General features: G+C 32.1%; 1 protein-coding gene across 1 annotated transcript; it reads left to right on the top strand.

The window, feature by feature from the left end:
• The first annotated feature begins 4,921 nt into the window (after window positions 1-4,921).
• Window positions 4,922-14,068, top strand: LOC126844373 (uncharacterized). Its single transcript, XM_050582520.1, has 3 exons — window positions 4,922-5,262; window positions 12,950-13,094; window positions 13,725-14,068. The coding sequence occupies exons 1-3, from the start codon at window positions 4,925-4,927 to the stop codon at window positions 13,962-13,964; spliced, it is 723 nt and encodes a 240-aa protein (XP_050438477.1). The 5' UTR covers window positions 4,922-4,924; the 3' UTR covers window positions 13,965-14,068.
• Window positions 14,069-17,961: the final 3,893 nt, after the last annotated feature.

The following is a 17,961-nucleotide window of genomic DNA, read 5'->3' as shown; positions in this document are numbered from 1 at the left end:
TTGGAAACGGGACAACGTTTTAATGTAAACGATTTACTTGCAACATGTCCTAACGGACAAGTTGTAACCCAAGAAAATGTGCAATTCAAAATTCGACTAGCCCATCAGTTGTTGAGCTGTAAATATGCTAAAGAGCTAAAGAAGTACTGTGAAACGGTAAGAGATATTGGGACCTATTGTAAAAGTAGGGATAATCCATCACATAAAAAGGCATGTTTGGGTGATTTCATAGAGAAAGTCGTAGAAACCGATGCAATACTACTTCGTATGCAAGGTGCACTTTCTTGTTTATACCAATTGGACCCACAAATATTGTACAACAAGGAGATACCTGAAACCATGGTAGACTTCAAGGCTTACTACACAAATTTAAAAAAAATAAAAATCGTCAACGCTCGTATGAATGATATGATTCTGGATATAGAAGGAAACATTTTGAATATTGAGCACCGCTTAAGCATATTCTTTGAGAACTTTTGTTGGCCAGTTCCAACCAGGGAAACGGTTCACGGCATTTCTGATACTGTAAGTGATATTGCAGAACCCGGCACCCCTTTTTCAGCTGTAATGTTAATGCTTCAAAGCAAAGTATTTACAATTATGAAAGTGTTAATAGATTCATTTGACCAATTTTCCAGCTTTGAATACGTTACGAAATCATCTACCACTTAAATAATATACGACCCAGTCACAATAAGAAACGTTAACCAAATGAATACGCTCTTAAAGAGTCCTGGATGGTCAGCATTGTATCGAATGTTGCACATCGTCCCACTGCATAGACGCCTTCTAGGAATCAAAGCAATACTGCAGACTCTTCCCAATAGAATGATAGTAACCAAAGAAAATGTAAAAGATTAAATTCAATATGCTCATCAAGCTTTAAGCTGTCAGTATGCTTTAGTATTGAAAAAGTGTGGTGATTTCGTAAGACATGTGTGGGATCATTGCAAAAGAATGAATAACGTGTCTCTTTCAAATGACTGCTGGAGCAAATTTAATATTGAAATCAAAAAGAGCGATCGGTTAATTCGACGTATGGAAGGTGCACTGTTGTATTTATATGATTTATTGCCACAAATGAGGTATCACCAAGTCATTTACAAAATTATAGAAGATTACAAGCTTTACTACGACGTAGAACTTTTTAAAGGACAGCATGAGATGCTTCAATTTATAAAATCTTTGAGTTACGGGTTATCCGAAATGTACAGCACGCTTGCGATCATTCTTTTGGCTTTATTGCTGGCCAAGTGATATTTTTGAGATGGTGGACTCAATAAACATTAGTAATTATACAATTAAACGTATAGGAGAAGCTTTTAAAAAAAAAATAGATGATTACGTAGAATCATCTTACACCGCTCTTGGGTTCATATTCGATTCGACATCAAACACTACCCGTACAATATAATATTCAGACCACGCTACTGATATGGAAATTTAATATTCTTTGATTAGTGTGGATTATTTTATAAATTGAAAAATATTTGTTTTAAAATAAAATATTTAAACTGTTTAGCAATATAATACGTGTGTAAAAAGCTTACACAACTTATATGTTACTTTTAAGTTTTATCAGTAGATTGTGCTCCAAAAAATTATTATAAATATTTCGAAATATTATACTATTGTAAAATTACGAATCTAATAAAAATGTTATTAAAAATACAGTATAAAGCAATAATATTAGTGAAATTTCAGTTTTTTCCGATAGTGATCACTGTTAGTCATCCTACTTAAAAACATTGTTGTAGGTTTTTAAAAATCAATTGAAATGGCCAAACAACGTAAAATATTAAAAATAAGTAAAAAAATATTAAAATATATTTTAACTTGCACAAAAAACTATTTTTGTTTTTTTTTAAATAATAAAGATTACATTTAAAACTTTTTTAGCTAAACTATTTATTTTATAGAAAATTCCTTTTAAGTAAAATGTTACCACCTCGTATTTAATTAGTTCTATAATTTAAAATAGGCAATGTACGTAAAATTGCATGTTTATGTTTTAGTTATTTGTTCAAAAAAATTTAATAAGTCCGAAATTGCATTCGAGATAACGAGACAGCATAGAATTATTTTAGAAATAAATATGCAACGGTTTTAGTTGCAATTATAAATGTTATTAATTATGTATATATTTTATTGTATTGAAAGCAGAGCAAATTTGTATTGAATCGTTTGTTTGTGATTTTAATCATTCTTAGTGATTTTCATATTTTGACATTTTCATGTCTTAGTTCTGGCACACAACCGAAAAAAGCGTTACCACATGGAGATGGGGTTGGCGGTGAAAGATATGACATGAAAATGCTCTTTCGTGGTTTCAGACTTGGCTGAAAAACTTTGTTTTTATTCTTATAACAATAATAACATATAGCCTTGTGACTTTAACTAAACCTAAGCCAAAACTAAATCAAACCTAAGCTAAACCTCAAACAGACCTAAACTAAACATGACCAAACCTAAGCCAAGTCTAAACCAAACCTAAATTAAACATTACCAAACCTAAGCCAAAACTAAACCAAACCTAATCCAAACCAAAACTAAACCAAACCTAATCCAACCAAAACTAAACATTACCGAACCTAAGCCAAAACTAAATTAAACCTAAATCAAACATAACTAAACCTAAGCCAAGCCTTTACCAAACCAAAAGTAAACCAAACCTAATTCAAACCTAAACTAAACATTACTGAACCTAAACCAAACATAAGCCAAACCTTTACTAAAACTTAACCAAACCAAAATCAAACATAACCAAACTTAAGCCAAAACCTAACCAAACCTAAATCAAACTTAACCTAACTAAACCTAAGCCAAGGCTTTAACAAACCTATTCCAAACATAACTAAACCTAAGCCAAAACTAATTTAAACCTAAATCAAACATAACTAAACCTAAGTTAAGCCTTTACCAAACCAAAACTAAACCAAACTTAATCCAAACCAAAACTAAACATTACCAAACCTAAGCCAAAACTAGACCAAACCTAAATCAAACATAATAAAACCTAAGCTAAGAAGTCTTTACCAAACCAAAACTAAACATTACTATAATATATTTTTTATTTTATAGCACTTAATTCTCTTTCTCACTCCCTTACTTTTAACGTCCGTTATTTCCGCCAATCGGGTCTTAGACGGTTTAGATTTGGCAATTTTGGGCTTAGAGCTGGCTACCGACCTATCACTACCAAACAAGTTGGTCCTAGAGAGAGGTGCAGGTGGCCGTTTTTTGCCCCAGACAGTTGCCCGCCCGGAGGAACAAACCGCCAGTGGCCGAGATTTGAACCGGCGACCGTGCGTGGATACATTGCCGCTTTATCTCACTCCACTACGCGCCTGCTCCTCATTTATTTTATAGCACTAAATTAAAAGTTAAAATGTCAAATGTTTGCAAGGTTCTATTAAAGTTTTTACATAAGTATTACATATTATATTTTAACAGCTTGCGTACGAGTCTGCAACACCAAGGGATACATTTCTATGTATCTAAGGTGGCTAATATACATATCAAGTTGCTGACTAATATTTTAGTGTTTTCATAACATCTGGCCCAAAACAATTCATAGATAATTTGTCCCCTTAAATTATTGAATTAATTATTTATTTCTATTTGAAACGTTGTGAATACAAAATATATTGGACAAATTCGCAGAAATAGTAGGTCTATCGTCTTGGTCTACGTATGAACCTAGCCATTTGTCATGCTATGACTCCCTCCCCGCTGGAACGTGTCTTTATTATTATAGATCTCGGTATATATTTTATCCCTTCATTAAATTTCAATCATCACATTAATATTACCGTCTGCAAAATGCTGAAAGTCCTGGGTTTCATAAAGCGTAATACGATTATGTTTAGTTCCGTCAGCTGTCTCCGCATTCTTTACTTCTCTCTTATATGCTCAATCTTAGAATACGGTGTGATAGTTGGGCACCCTTACTTAGCGAAAACCCAATTAAGGCTAGATAAGGTTCATAATAGGTTTCTTTCATATATTGCTTTCTTACTCAAAACATGACTACTCAACCATACTTGGATCATTAAATAACACTCTCTTCTCGTCGAATCGATGCCGATTTTCGTTTCATTCAAGATTTACTTGATGGGTCTATATATGCCCCTGACCTCCTTCCTTTATTAATTTCCGCATCCCGACTTATTCCTGAAGGCATTATACACATTTTCATATCCCTACTTACTGCACCTCTTATGACCACAAACATCCGTTCCACCGTATGCTTCGTAGTGTCAATAACGCCTATAGTACATTCTAACTATTTACTTTCTGTTATCTGGTCGTATATAACTCTATATTTTATTGTTTACTGTCTTTTTGTTAAAATTGTATATGTTCTTATTTGTGCTGTGAATATTGTATTACCGCGTAAATTACCGTAAGGCGTTAATACTTAAAATAAATAATTAAAATTAAAAAAAAAAACTATATATGAGGGGCTATCCTGTTGCTCGCTACAACACTATGAATTTTGTTAGTACTGTTCAGAGTTATAATCCGAGTTTTTAATTGAAAGTATAAATTCAGTCGTGGTATGGTGATATAAATTAATTTTCAAAACTACAGACCTATGTGACGTCTTACACAATTTAATCGTTACACTGTGTAAAATATATTGATGTTCACGTTAATTTTGAGTGTCGTCTGTACACTGTATACATAATTGTAATGGTAACATTTTCAGATAACATTTCTGTACGTCACGTCATGATGTACTACAGTGAATTAATATTATGTAATAACTTCGTCATTATCTAACTTGTTTTGTTCGTGTGCGTTTTATTATTTTGTAAATGTCGACAATGGCAGTGATAATAATATTGTAAATATACTTAAAGATAACAAGACGCATATTATAGGCGCGCCGGTGTGTGACGATTAGTGTTAAAGCATTACTATGAAAACCGTAGTGGCCGTCAAGTTGGGCTTGTGCGCGTCCGCTTTCGGTGCGGCCACTGTGGCCGCCGCGTGCTTTGCAGCCGTCTGGTCGTACTGGTTTTTCGAGTTTGATGCAGACTGCACGGTACACGACTGCAAGTGCATACTTTATGGTACCAGTTACGCCGGTGGCGCATTTGTAGGCGGCGAGCAATACCGGTGTCGTTATGTGTGGTGGTCGCTGGCCGCTTCCGCTATATTCGCGGCGTGTGCTTGCGCCTGTTACGGTTTAGCGCTTCTGTGCTCGACAGGAACTCGGCCATATGCCCCAGCAAATATTTCAGATGATGCTAAGAGGTCAGTATATTGTCTTAAAATTGCAATATATGCCTGCCTTTATTAAGGTAGTATACTTACAATTTTTTTTAGGGGTTTATAACCAACAAAAATAATTTCCCCTGGCTCCCATATGTAGTTCTTGCTTTTATGGCCGGACTAAAATAGATGAACCATAATTTTTTCATCCTGATCATCCTCTGCAATTACACCACTATGCTTACCGGAAACTGTTGATGTAGAATTTTTTAAGTTTTAAAAAAAGAAATTATGTCTAGCCAAAAACGAGTAAACAAATAATAATAAATTTGATTTATAAACGAAAATGTCTATATTCGTAATACAAAGTAATAAATAATTACTCAATTACCATTATGTGCTTTATCTGGCTAAGGATCATAGTAGACTATCGACAAAAATATTACAGGTATATCTCCTCAGTGCATTGTGTTGTAAAATTGCAAAACATTTTAAAACCCTTAAAAACCATTAACAAAAAACATATTGCAATTTTGCAACGCTATATTATACATTGCGTTATTATTTATATTATTAATTTTTATGTTAACTTGAGTATGACAAACTACGACTTAATATTGCCATCTAGACACCTTTTCGTGTGGCTGTTATAGTAGTTTTCATTATAATAAATAATAGTCTATTATTTCCTCCTATGGGAAGGAGATATAATTGAAAGTAGGAGTGAAGTGAGGTTATAAACTAAAGAAATAGCAGACTTGGCCACAATGTAGATTGTATGGTAAAGCAACAAAATAAAACGAACGAAGGACCAGTCGAAATTTTTCGACACGAGAAAAAGACTGAAGCCGAAATTGCGTCGTTACGCCTTATCAATTTTGGGTAGGCAACCTAACGCACACTATAACTGTTCGCTGTTCAGATGGCAGATGGGAAAGTTAGATAATAACAACACGGGATCGACGCGGGTTTTAAAGAAAGGAGGCAGCTTATATTTACAACGGATTGCAGGAAATAGAAATTATATAAGGGGCTTCTTATGGCCGGTTCCGTTTAGTGCAATGGCCAAAAGATAAATCTTAAAACTAAACATTCAGTCCACATCTTAAAACTAACTTAAATACTATTGACGGAGGTGAATTCAATATAATGATTGACGGTTATACAAACAGTCAACTCCGAATTTAGCCAATCGAAATCAAAGGCCACAGTTTACGGACAACCAAGGGTGTAGCGTGGCAGCTGGGCTCTGGACGACCTCGGCGGCCTCGTGATAATGATGGAGGACTTACGCAATCAGCAAACTCCGCGGACGGCCAATTACAGCAAACAGACAGTTGTTGAACGGTCGGGGGTGTGAATCGTCGCAGCTGGGCTCTAGATGACCTCGGCGGCCACGTGACAAGTGTGATACTTTCAGAGGACTTACGCAAACAGCAAACTCCACAGACAGCCAGTTGAAGCGAATAAACTTGAAATTTACAGGAAGTAATCCAGGGAAGTCAGTGTTATTGACTCGGACTGAATATCAATAAACACGAGGTTGTTGAGATGAACGATTTTATTATTTACAGATCTATATACACTAAAAACGATCTTGTGAATCGCATATCCACGACGTTATTTTAATAATACCAGAATATTAAATTAATAATTGTTTAATACTAGTTTTTTAATTAGAATTAATTTCTAATAAGGAACACAATATATACGAAAGAGAAAAAAAAATTGTGGTATAAGAAAAAGACCACCGACGATAATGACGACAAAACGGTAATTACAATGAGCAACAACAACAGGTTAGATTATTTTTAATTACATAGGACGGTCACAACAACAAAAACAGGAGGGAGTGGAACGCCAACGAACAACAACATTAACGCATACGCGTACAACGCGTAAACATAGATATTACTACTTTGATAGGCTGTCTAGAACTTGGCCCTTTTTCACTGTTAGGTTTTTGTTGGAGATTTTATTTACAATGAAGTGTTTTTATTTTTGTGTTTGGACCCATATCTTTTTAACTGCAGTGCCAATTTCTTTGTGTACCAACTCTATAGATTAGACATCGTACCTAAAAGGTACTTTATTGGGCCAAAAATTAAAAAAGTTCACCCCTTCCTCTTTAAAATCAAGGAAAATCCCAAAAATGAGAAAAATTACACTTTGACCGTAGTCAATTTCCAGGTTGTTATGTTGAGTGAATCGGCAGTCAACAGATAATAAAAATATTTTCATTATATTTAAAATTAAGATATATGGGTAACGATGACAACACACTTGTTTTGACGGACGATCAACCTTAATCCTATCTTACACTAAAAATATATTTGAAGCATATGATTAACATTAGGTAAAATTATGTATGATTTTTTATCTTTAGAGCTGTTCCACTAAGAAATCGATTCAGCGATTCGAACAGAGTATGCTAGTTGCCTAACTAGGGTAGTCGTCAAAATGATATACTAGTTGCTTCCCAAGAATAACTGAATACCCTCCGGTGACCTTTATTTCTTATTGTAACATTTTGGGTCAAAATGTATTAGTTGCCTCTTGTCCCAGGTAGTCGATAGTTTTCATCCAAATTGCCTCTAAACCATTTTTTTTAAATATAACAAAAATATAAAAATTATTTAAAAAAGTAAAACAGTTAAGAGCTATACAAATCATAGTATTTATAGCGCAAATGAGTATAAGTTAGTTTACAAAGAAAAGTCTTTAAAATATTCACTAAAATAAAAGTTTTTTAATTTGTCAGGTCTTTGTGGGATACCCTGTATATGTTGCCACTGACGTTTCAAAAGTTGATATAAAAATAATTAGTTTGGAAGGGGTTAAAAATATAAAAATGAGATACTGAGTGGCTCACGATAAAAAAATTACCATTTATAAAAATATATATATAGTTTCAAGTAGTGGAAGAGCTCTGTACTAAATCCAGATGCATATAGTGGTTTACAGTAAAATTGTTGACTACTGCTTTGATAATAGTGCATGAAAAAGCAATAATGTTACCACGAATAATATTTCTACAAAAAACATCTAGAAAATATCGCACAATCCATACAGTTAGCAAATAGGAACTCTTTATTTTCTTTTTACTTTTTTTAAAGTTTCTGTCGTCTGTACAAACAAACGAACATTTAGATTAAAATATTTTACATTGCAAATAGTAAATATCAAACTATACTATTACAAACAAAAAAGGAGGCACAGTCGACACTATGTGTTGCCTAAATTACAGGTTTCGATACGCCATATGAATTTCAGTTTATATCTACTATACTTTGGTGAATAATTTTAAAAGTATTGTTACTTTTTGTGTTGGTAACACGAGAAAAATAATTATTAGAACGGATAGACTAGCGGATGGCAATATATTATAATCTGTATATATGTATATGTGTAATAATGATTTAAGTGTAAAGTAGTATTTTACATATTTGTACGTGGCAAGAGTGTTAGTCGTTTTGGGTTTTTCATAGTAACAGAAGTAATATTTTTTTAGGTGACTTATTCAAAACAATACTTAGTAGATTTCAATAATCGCAGTACAAAATTAAAATCATGAAAGTTGAACATCTATATTTTTTATCGGGTTACACTCTCGTCATGTTATTAGATTCGATAACAACAAATCCCGTCGGTCCGATGAACGAGCTTCTAACCCATCCTGGATGGGTCGCGTTAAATGAAGATAATCACTTGGAGATCAAAGAGCGATGGTTGGAAACGGGACAACGTTTTAATGTAAACGATTTACTTGCAACATGTCCTAACGGACAAGTTGTAACCCAAGAAAATGTGCAATTCAAAATTCGACTAGCCCATCAGTTGTTGAGCTGTAAATATGCTAAAGATCTAAAGAAGTACTGTGAAACGGTAAGAGATATTGGGACCTATTGCAAAAGTAGGGATAATCCATCACATAAAAAGGCATGTTTGGGTGATTTCATAGAGAAAGTCGTAGAAACCGATGCAATATTACTTCGTATGCAAGGCGCACTTTCTTGTTTATACCAATTGGACCCACAAATATTGTACAACAAGGAGATACCTGAAACCATGGTAGACTTCAAGGCTTACTACACAAATTTAAAAAAAATAAAAATCGTCAACGCTCGTATGAATGATATGATTCTGGATATAGAAGGAAACATTTTGAATATTGAGCACCGCTTAAGCATATTCTTTGAGAACTTTTGTTGGCCAGTTCCAATCAGTGAAACGGTTCAAGGCATTTCTGATACAATGAATAATATTGCAAAACCCGGCACCCCTTTTCCAGCTATAATGTTAACGTTAAAAAGAAGAGTAGATGAAATAATAGATGTGTTTATAGTGTCATTCGACAGTTCCTCCGGCTTTGAATACGATTATAAATCGTCTACTACTCAAATAATATACGATCCAGTCACAATAAGAAAGGTTAATCAAATGAACGTACTTCTAGAGTATCCCCCGTGGTCAGAATTTTATCCTCCATTGCTGTACATTGGCCTACCAGACCGTGAGTACATAGGAGTTGAACAAATAACTGAGACTAGTCCAAATGGAATGATAGTAACCAAAGAAAATGTAAGTGATAAAATTCAACATGTTCATCTAGCTTTAAGCTGTAAGTATGCGTTAGTATTGAAGAAGTGCTGTGATTTCATAAGTCATGTGTGGTCTCATTGCCGACGTATAAATAATGTTAATGCTTCAAATGAATGCTGGGACAAATTCTGCATTGACATCAAACACAGCGATCGGTTAATTCGACGTATGCAAAGTGCTCTGTCGTTTTTATATGATTTATCGCCACAAATGGAGTATCACCAAGATATTTACAAAATTTTATATGATTACAAGGCTTATTACGACGTAGAAGTTTTTAAAGGACAGCATGAGATGCTTCAATATGTAAAATCTTTGGATTACTGGTCATCGGTAAGTACATACTTGGATGAAATCATACAAAGCTTGGATGTATTCTATACAAGACGTTGCTTTCCAGAACGTTTTATTAAGGTTAAGGAATCAATAAACACTAATGGTCACACAATAAATCGTATAGGAGAAGATTTTAAAAAAAGAATAAACGATTACGTAGAATCATGTTACACTGCTCATGGGTTCATATTGGATTTGACATCAAACACTACCCGTATAATAGGTTATTCAGAATAAACTACAGGTATAGACATTTAATACTCGTTGATTAGTGTGGATTATTTTATAAATTGAATAATGTTTGTTTTAAAATTCAATAATTTAACTGTTTAGCAATATAACATTAGTTTGAGAAGCTAATACAACAGAGAAATATATTATTTTTTGATTTTCATTAGTGGATTATGCTCTAAAAAATTATCATAAATATTTAAAAATTGTATAGTATTGTAAAACTATACATTAAATAATAATGTTTTTAAAAATACAGTATAAAAACAGTAAAATTGAAATTATATCCTGAGAATATGACTGTAGATTTTTGTAAATCAATTGTAAATGACCAAAAACTAAAAATGTCTTTATTTCATGATTTATTGAAAAAATTAAAAGTAAAAAAATAGCTGAAAGGTTACACTTTAAATTTGCACAACAAAATATTTTTGTTAATTTAATATTATAGAGATTAAATTTTAAACTTTTTATCCAAATTATTTATTTTGTTGAAAATGACTTTTAAGTAACATGTTAACTACCTTTTTTATAGTTTGTTATACAATATGAATATACAATACACGTAAACTTGCATATATATTTTTTTAATTTTTCAAAAAAATGCAATAAACCTAAAGTTGCATTTTGACTATTGTATAATGTTACGAGACTAAAACTTGTTTTAATCATGTTTTTAATCAAACTGCATCGAATTATTTTAGAAATATGTAATTTAATTTGAATTTAAATAAATATGCAATAATTTTATTTGCAATTATAAACGTTATTTATGTGTATATATTACAGCATTAAAAGCAGAGCAAATTTTCATTGTAGCATTGATTTGTGATTTTAATAATTCTCAGTAATAATAATAACCTAAGATCCTGTGACTTTTCCGACCCCACTATTGAATTGCAAAATCAAAAATTATATATTTTTGAGGTGATATTCCGTTGCTCGCTACTGGGAATTTCGTTAGTACTGGTTTGCTTTTAAACCGTAGTTTTTACTTGAAAAGTGCAATTTCGATAATAAAAAAAATACTTTTCAATACTCTGTATACAGACGATACTAAAGAACTACAGAGGATAACATAAATAACTGGATGTCACGTCGAGACGTATTACAGTGTATTAATGTTATGTAATAACTTTATCATTATTAAATTTATTTTTCTTGTGTGCATTTAATTATTTTGTAAATATCGGCAATAGTAAGAATAATAATAATAACAATATTGTAAATATACTTAAAGATAACAAGACGCATATTATAGGCACGCCGGTGTGTGACGATTAGTGTTGAAGCATTACTATGAAAACCGTAGTGGCCGTCAAGTTGGGCTTGTGCGCGTACACTTTCGGTGCGGCCACTGTGGCCGCCGCGTGCTTTGCAGCCGTCTGGTCGTACTGGTTTTTCGAGTTTGATGCAGACTGCACGGTACACGACTGCAAGTGCATACTTTATGGTACCAGTTTCGCCGGTGGCGCATTTGTAGGCGGCGAGCAGTACCGGTGCCGTTATGTCTGGTGATCGCTGGCCGCTTCCGCTATATGCGCGGCGTGTGCTTGCGCCTGTTACGGTTTAGCGCTTCTGTGCTCGACCGGAACTCGGCCATATGTCACAGCCCGTACTTCAGAAGATACCGAAAGGTCATATTACCTTTAAATTGCAATATACGCGGACCTTAATTTAAGGTTGCATTACGGTAGCGGACATACAATTGTCTTTTAAGGGTTTATATCCAACAAAAAAACTTTCCTGTGGCTCTCTTATGTAATGGTTGCTTTTATGGCTGGACCAAAATTGATGAACCATGATTTTTTCTTCAAGCATGAGAGTTTATCTACATTGTTTGTTGTGCTCAATTTAAAAAAATGTATATTGAATTCATTTTTTAAAGTTTGATAATTAAGAAAAAAACAATTATTAAAATTTACATTTAATATAAAAATATAATACTTTTTCTAACTCAAAACGAGTAAACAAATTATAAAAATTTGACTAATAAACCAAATTTTCTATATTCATAATACAAAGTAATAAATAATTACTCAATTAACTTTATGTGCTTAATCTGATTAAGGGTCCTAATAGACTGCCGACACAAATATTACAGGAAGCTATTTAAACGTGTTATTCTCAGCATATCTCAGCATATCAAATTTGTTTCCACTGTTGCCAACAGGTATCATAATAAGTCCCTTTTATAAGTAATTAGACTAACCTGAGAGGTGAGAGTTTTCTAGTTTAGACTACTCACCGCTCTTTTATTCTCGCTCAACTTTTTTTTATTCCTCTTCCACTTTTAATGGTCTTCCAATTATAGCACTGGTGTCTCTAGTACCTCCACATTAATTAACAATTTCTCAAAATAATGACTTACTATCTTGCCATCTGGATAACTTCCCGTGTGGTTGTTATAGTATTATTTAAAATAATATTCTCTTATTTCCTACGAATTGGAGGTAGGGATATAATAAAAAAATATTTGAACTGTTATCATAATTGTTAAACCTGATACAGGAGAACATTAGAAGTTATTCAAATTTAATAATTATGTAAACCATGTTAGTTCTCAGGTATCGTACGTGAAGATTTGCTTTATTACTTTTTGTGGTTTGATGGCACTAAATATGACTATTGCATCCATTGTACTGACAAACGGCTACGTTGCAACATGTCAACAATACGTCTACCGAGTAAAAAGCTTTCTGATGGTAATTATAAAATCTATTCTAACATATCCTATCATAGTGGTAAAATTAGTTATCTTTCCGTCATTTTTTAATTACATTTATGTAATAATTTATACATACTTTCACTTCATACTTTATTTCATACTTTATTATATTCATACTTTATTGTATACTATATTGTACACAGATATCATACGCAATAAGAAAAAATAGTGATATTTGTTAATACATTCAGTTTGTCCCACGAAGATATTTTATACAATGTGACGTTCTAGGGATATTATAATTTTTTGTTGTGGGTTGGGAGGGAATTGGTGAATCAGCAGATCTTGTTAGTCCGGTGTCACCGTAAGGCAACACATGACTCATTGTCTTTCCTATTCCATTTTTTCAGTGGGGTGTGAGAAAAAATTGAGACTTAACGTTCATGACTCTAATTGAACTATGTGGTACTGAATTTTTTTTTGTCAAGTGTGTCACTGACTTTGACTATAAAATTGCAATATCCCTTGAACACGTGAGTGTGATCAGTGAAAATACAGGATTGTGATGGAGTATGACTTTTAATATTTAGAATAAAAATATTATAACACTCGTTGTAATTACTAGTGAGTTTTAGTATATTAATGCATTGATTATTATTCGTTTTAGCCGACTGGAAACATGGTGGAATTGGTGTCAAGTAGAATGTCATGCGAAACGATTTACGATTTCTTGGACTATGTGCAACCACCTTCACACGAAGCGTCAATTGAACTTATAAATCAACACAGACCGAATCCCCGAAACTATATCATCAACACGTGGGTTTTATTGATGACGTCCATCGGTATGTCCTGGTTGAACGCAATTATTTGGATGGCTATTCCTGTTTGTGTTTATGTTTTATGAAGTTACGACTGTTGTTATTGTTGAGACAATTTTATCACATAAAACACAATTGAGTCAATATATAAATTTGTATATCTTTATGAATATATTAATTTTTTATAAAACAGTGCAATAAGAATTTTTTTTTAATGTCTTGTTATTTTTTAACGTTTCTAATTTCCTTATGAAGATTGTGTTGTAAGACAAAAAGAAAGTAATAGACACAACACTCTTGATGTATACACTGGTTGAACTGAAACTAGTCAGAGCACTAGAGTATAACGGATTGCCGTCCGGGTTCTTCGTGGATGTCGAAGAGCCGTTGTTTACACTGGATATAAAAGAATTAGAGATTGAGAAAGGAGGTACAAGGTGCGAACGAATCGTAAGACGCGTGTGTGTCGAGAGGAAAAGTATAAGGTGCGAACGAATCGCAAGACACGAATACTTGGAGAGATGAAGGAAGGATAAAGTACGAGGTGCGAACGAATCGCAAGACCCGGGTACTTTAAGAAAGAAGTACCCACCACTGTGCGAACGATTTGCAAGACAATTGCACGAGTAAAGAGAAGGTACTACTAGGTGTTAATTAAACGAACTCTCGAACTTAAACCTTGTAGACGGATAGCAAAAACCGAGAACTCTCCAAGTTATTCTCCAAGTCAATAAATTACAAAAAAAATGTTGTGTTAAATGAGGTTTAAATGATAATTACTTCTCTTAGTGAATAACCGTTGTCTAATCTCTATTTTGAATGCCTCCTTGCTTAGATCAATACATTATTTTTCTTTGTGTAAACTGACTGTCTAATTTATTTGCTTATCTTGTAGCATTAACATTATACATTTTTAAAAAATGTTTAAGATAAAAATAATTTATTACTTGAATGCTCAATTGCTTGATAGTTCGCAGCTTAAATACTATCTTGTGTAGTTTCTTAATTCCTTATTGGTTGTTGCATATTTTAGGCCAAAAATCGCATCGCCACCGAATACCTTAAGTTTATTTTAAAGATCATAATTCAGATATAGCATAAAATGTATTGTGAAAAATAAATTAAAATTAGTTTCAATAATGGATAGAAATATTTTCGAAACATAAATTTCGGCACTTGTACGTATACATGTTTTAGTACCAAACGTTAACCTAACCGAAGGACGTTATTAATAAAACTCACGTGTTGATGAAATAGTAACGGGGATTCGAAGTTTGATTGACGCTTTGGGCAAAGGTCACAGCATATAGTCCAAGAAATCGTAAATCGTTTCGGATGACATTCTACTTGACACCAAATCTACCATGTATCCAGACAGCTTAAACGAAAAATATTCTAATTCTGTTCATTCTTTTTATAAAAGTTATATTAATTTTAGTCTATTTTCTTATTATTACAAAAAGTGAAATAGCTTAAAGCAATAAATCCTGGGTGTTAATAGCGCAAATGAGTATAAATTAATTAAAAAATGTTCACCAGAATAAAAGTTATTTCATTTGTCCTATCTTTGTGAAACACCCAGTTTATGTTACCATTTTAGTTTCAAATGTTAATAAAGCTCTAGCAAATACTTAAAGGGATAAAACTTTGAATATTCTCTAAAACAAAATGGTTCACCGTCTATCTATAATGAATTCTCAGAAACAAAGGCTTTATGCAAGGCTTTGTCAAAAAGTTGTTACTCACATTATTTGTGTAAGGTACAAAATAGTTTAATGTCCAATCCAAAATACTTTTGGACTTATGTAAAAATTTGTAAAAAGGTAAATTTCTTACCTACTTTTTTAGAGTTTGATAATTCTCAATCTTATAATTTTAATGATATAGTAAATATGTTTGGTCAATATTTCGGTTCAGTTTACTCAACTTCTGGTAACATTAGTAATGGATCATTCAATAACATACAGTCTGAATGTATCGATCTAAGAAAGTGTACTCTTACAATCCCGGAAGTTTTCGATTGCCTTTTAAAACATGGATTTAGATCATCTAAATCAACAGTTACTAATTTGTTAGTATATTACACGGACTTAATGTCCGTAGTCTCTAAAGGGGGGCGTATTGATGCCATTTAAACAGACTTAAAAAAAGCGTTTTATAGTGTTGACCATTCATTATTAATTAATAAGATGAGTTCAATGGGAATAGGGAATCCGATGATAAATTGGTTTTCATCATATCTTAAGGGTAGGAAACAAATGGTTAAGATCGGAAAATCAACCTCGTCTGTGATTGATGTTACATCAGGTGTGCCCCAGGGAGGGTATTTGTCTCCTTTTTTATTTATTGTATTTATGTAACAAAATTAATAATTTTGATTTTTTTCATGGTTCAGCAACTTTATTATGGTCCACTAGTTGTAATACTTTTAATCCTTAATATTGTATACTTATGATTTTTATTTACTCATGTTTAATACTCTATGGTTTGTTATTTTTTGTTTTCATTTCAAAGTTATCTTTACTATCTACTTATTTATTTATAATATATTAATTAATATTTTTACATAATATCCATATGAAAAAGCCCAAATCTCCTACTCAATTATTTTGGTAATATCGGATAAATATGCATACAAAATTAAACAGGATAAATTGACGATTATATATCTTTGGAAAATATAAAGCATATAAATTCTTACAGAAAACATGTGTAATATATATGAAAATTACAAAAAACCGATATAATTGATTAAAGCTATATTTTTATTTTATCAATAGGAATTGGGTATTGCAGTTTAACCCCAAAAACTTCACTTAAAAAAAAAATTAAGATAAAGTTTCCACCTCTTCTAGAGGAAAGGGTTCATGATATTTGTTTGGTTTGGTAACATTTATTGCTTGGCAAAAAATACATAATTGGTCCAACTAAAATTATAGTTAATGTAGGGACACAACATATTTCTAGTTAAAATAACTAAATAAATAGTTGACCCAACTTAACATTTAGCCGAACTAAATGTATAGTTGCTTTAACTAGAAATTTGTTGTATCCCAAAATTTATATTAACCAACATTTTAGTTAGCATTTTTTTTATGTGTGGTAGACGGTAGTACTATGTTTAAAAATATTTTATACACATTTGGATCTAGTTCGACTATTTTGAAAAATGTTATAGAGTGAAGTAATTTTAAATTGAAAATATATATAATCATTTTGATGTATTTCTAGATTTAAAGGAATAGTGGTGAACGTTTTAAAATGTTACCCCATTAAGAACTTTTCAGGTATGATTTTTTATCTATATAGAGTTGCTTCACAAACACATCGGTTCAGCTATTTAAAAGATAAGGGTCTAGACAACAAAAAAAAAATATATATATCATTGTAAAAATCATTGCTCCACATTGAAACTAAATAAATAACAATTTTAGAATATTCAAAAAGAAAAACTACAAAACTGCACATATTTTTTAATAGATATTGAGTGTCTTCCGTTGAATGGATCACCTCGTTTAGTAAATCCAGTAGACATATAGTAGTACAAAGTTAGACTGTTTACTATTGCTTTGATAATAGTGCATTATGTCCCAATAATGTTGACATGAAACATTATGTTATATACAAAAAACATCAAAAAAATATCGCACGTACAGTTAACACAAATGAACAAAACACCTATCCTAACAAAATATCGGGAAAAAATATTTTACATTGTAAATCATAAATGTCAAACTATAAACAAGTATATTACAAACAAGTATGTGGGCACAGCCATTCTATGCGTTGCTAAAATTTCAGGTTTTAATGTACTAAACGTTAGAGAATAATTTTAATAGTAATGTTATTTTTTATGTTAGTAACCACGAGAAAAATTATTAGAACGCATAAACGAGCGGACGGGAATACGTATATTAGAACATATGTTAGTTATTTGTAATAAAAATTCAAAGGTAAAGAAGTATTTTACACATTTGTACGTGGTGTAATAGTGTTTGTTGTTTTGGCCTTTATAAAGTAACAATAGTTATACTTCTTTAAGCAAGTTTTAATTAAAATAGTACTTGTTAGACTTTAATAACG

Source organism: Adelges cooleyi, unplaced genomic scaffold (assembly GCF_023614345.1).
Source record: "Adelges cooleyi isolate 19-005CV unplaced genomic scaffold, UGA_ACOO_1.1 ACOO_flye_CR_arks_rails_tigmint_CR_PRNA_651, whole genome shotgun sequence".
NCBI classification, from domain to species: Eukaryota; Metazoa; Arthropoda; class Insecta; order Hemiptera; family Adelgidae; genus Adelges; species Adelges cooleyi.
Note: the sequence above shows the minus strand (reverse complement) of the source record. Positions and strands in the feature narration are given on the sequence as shown.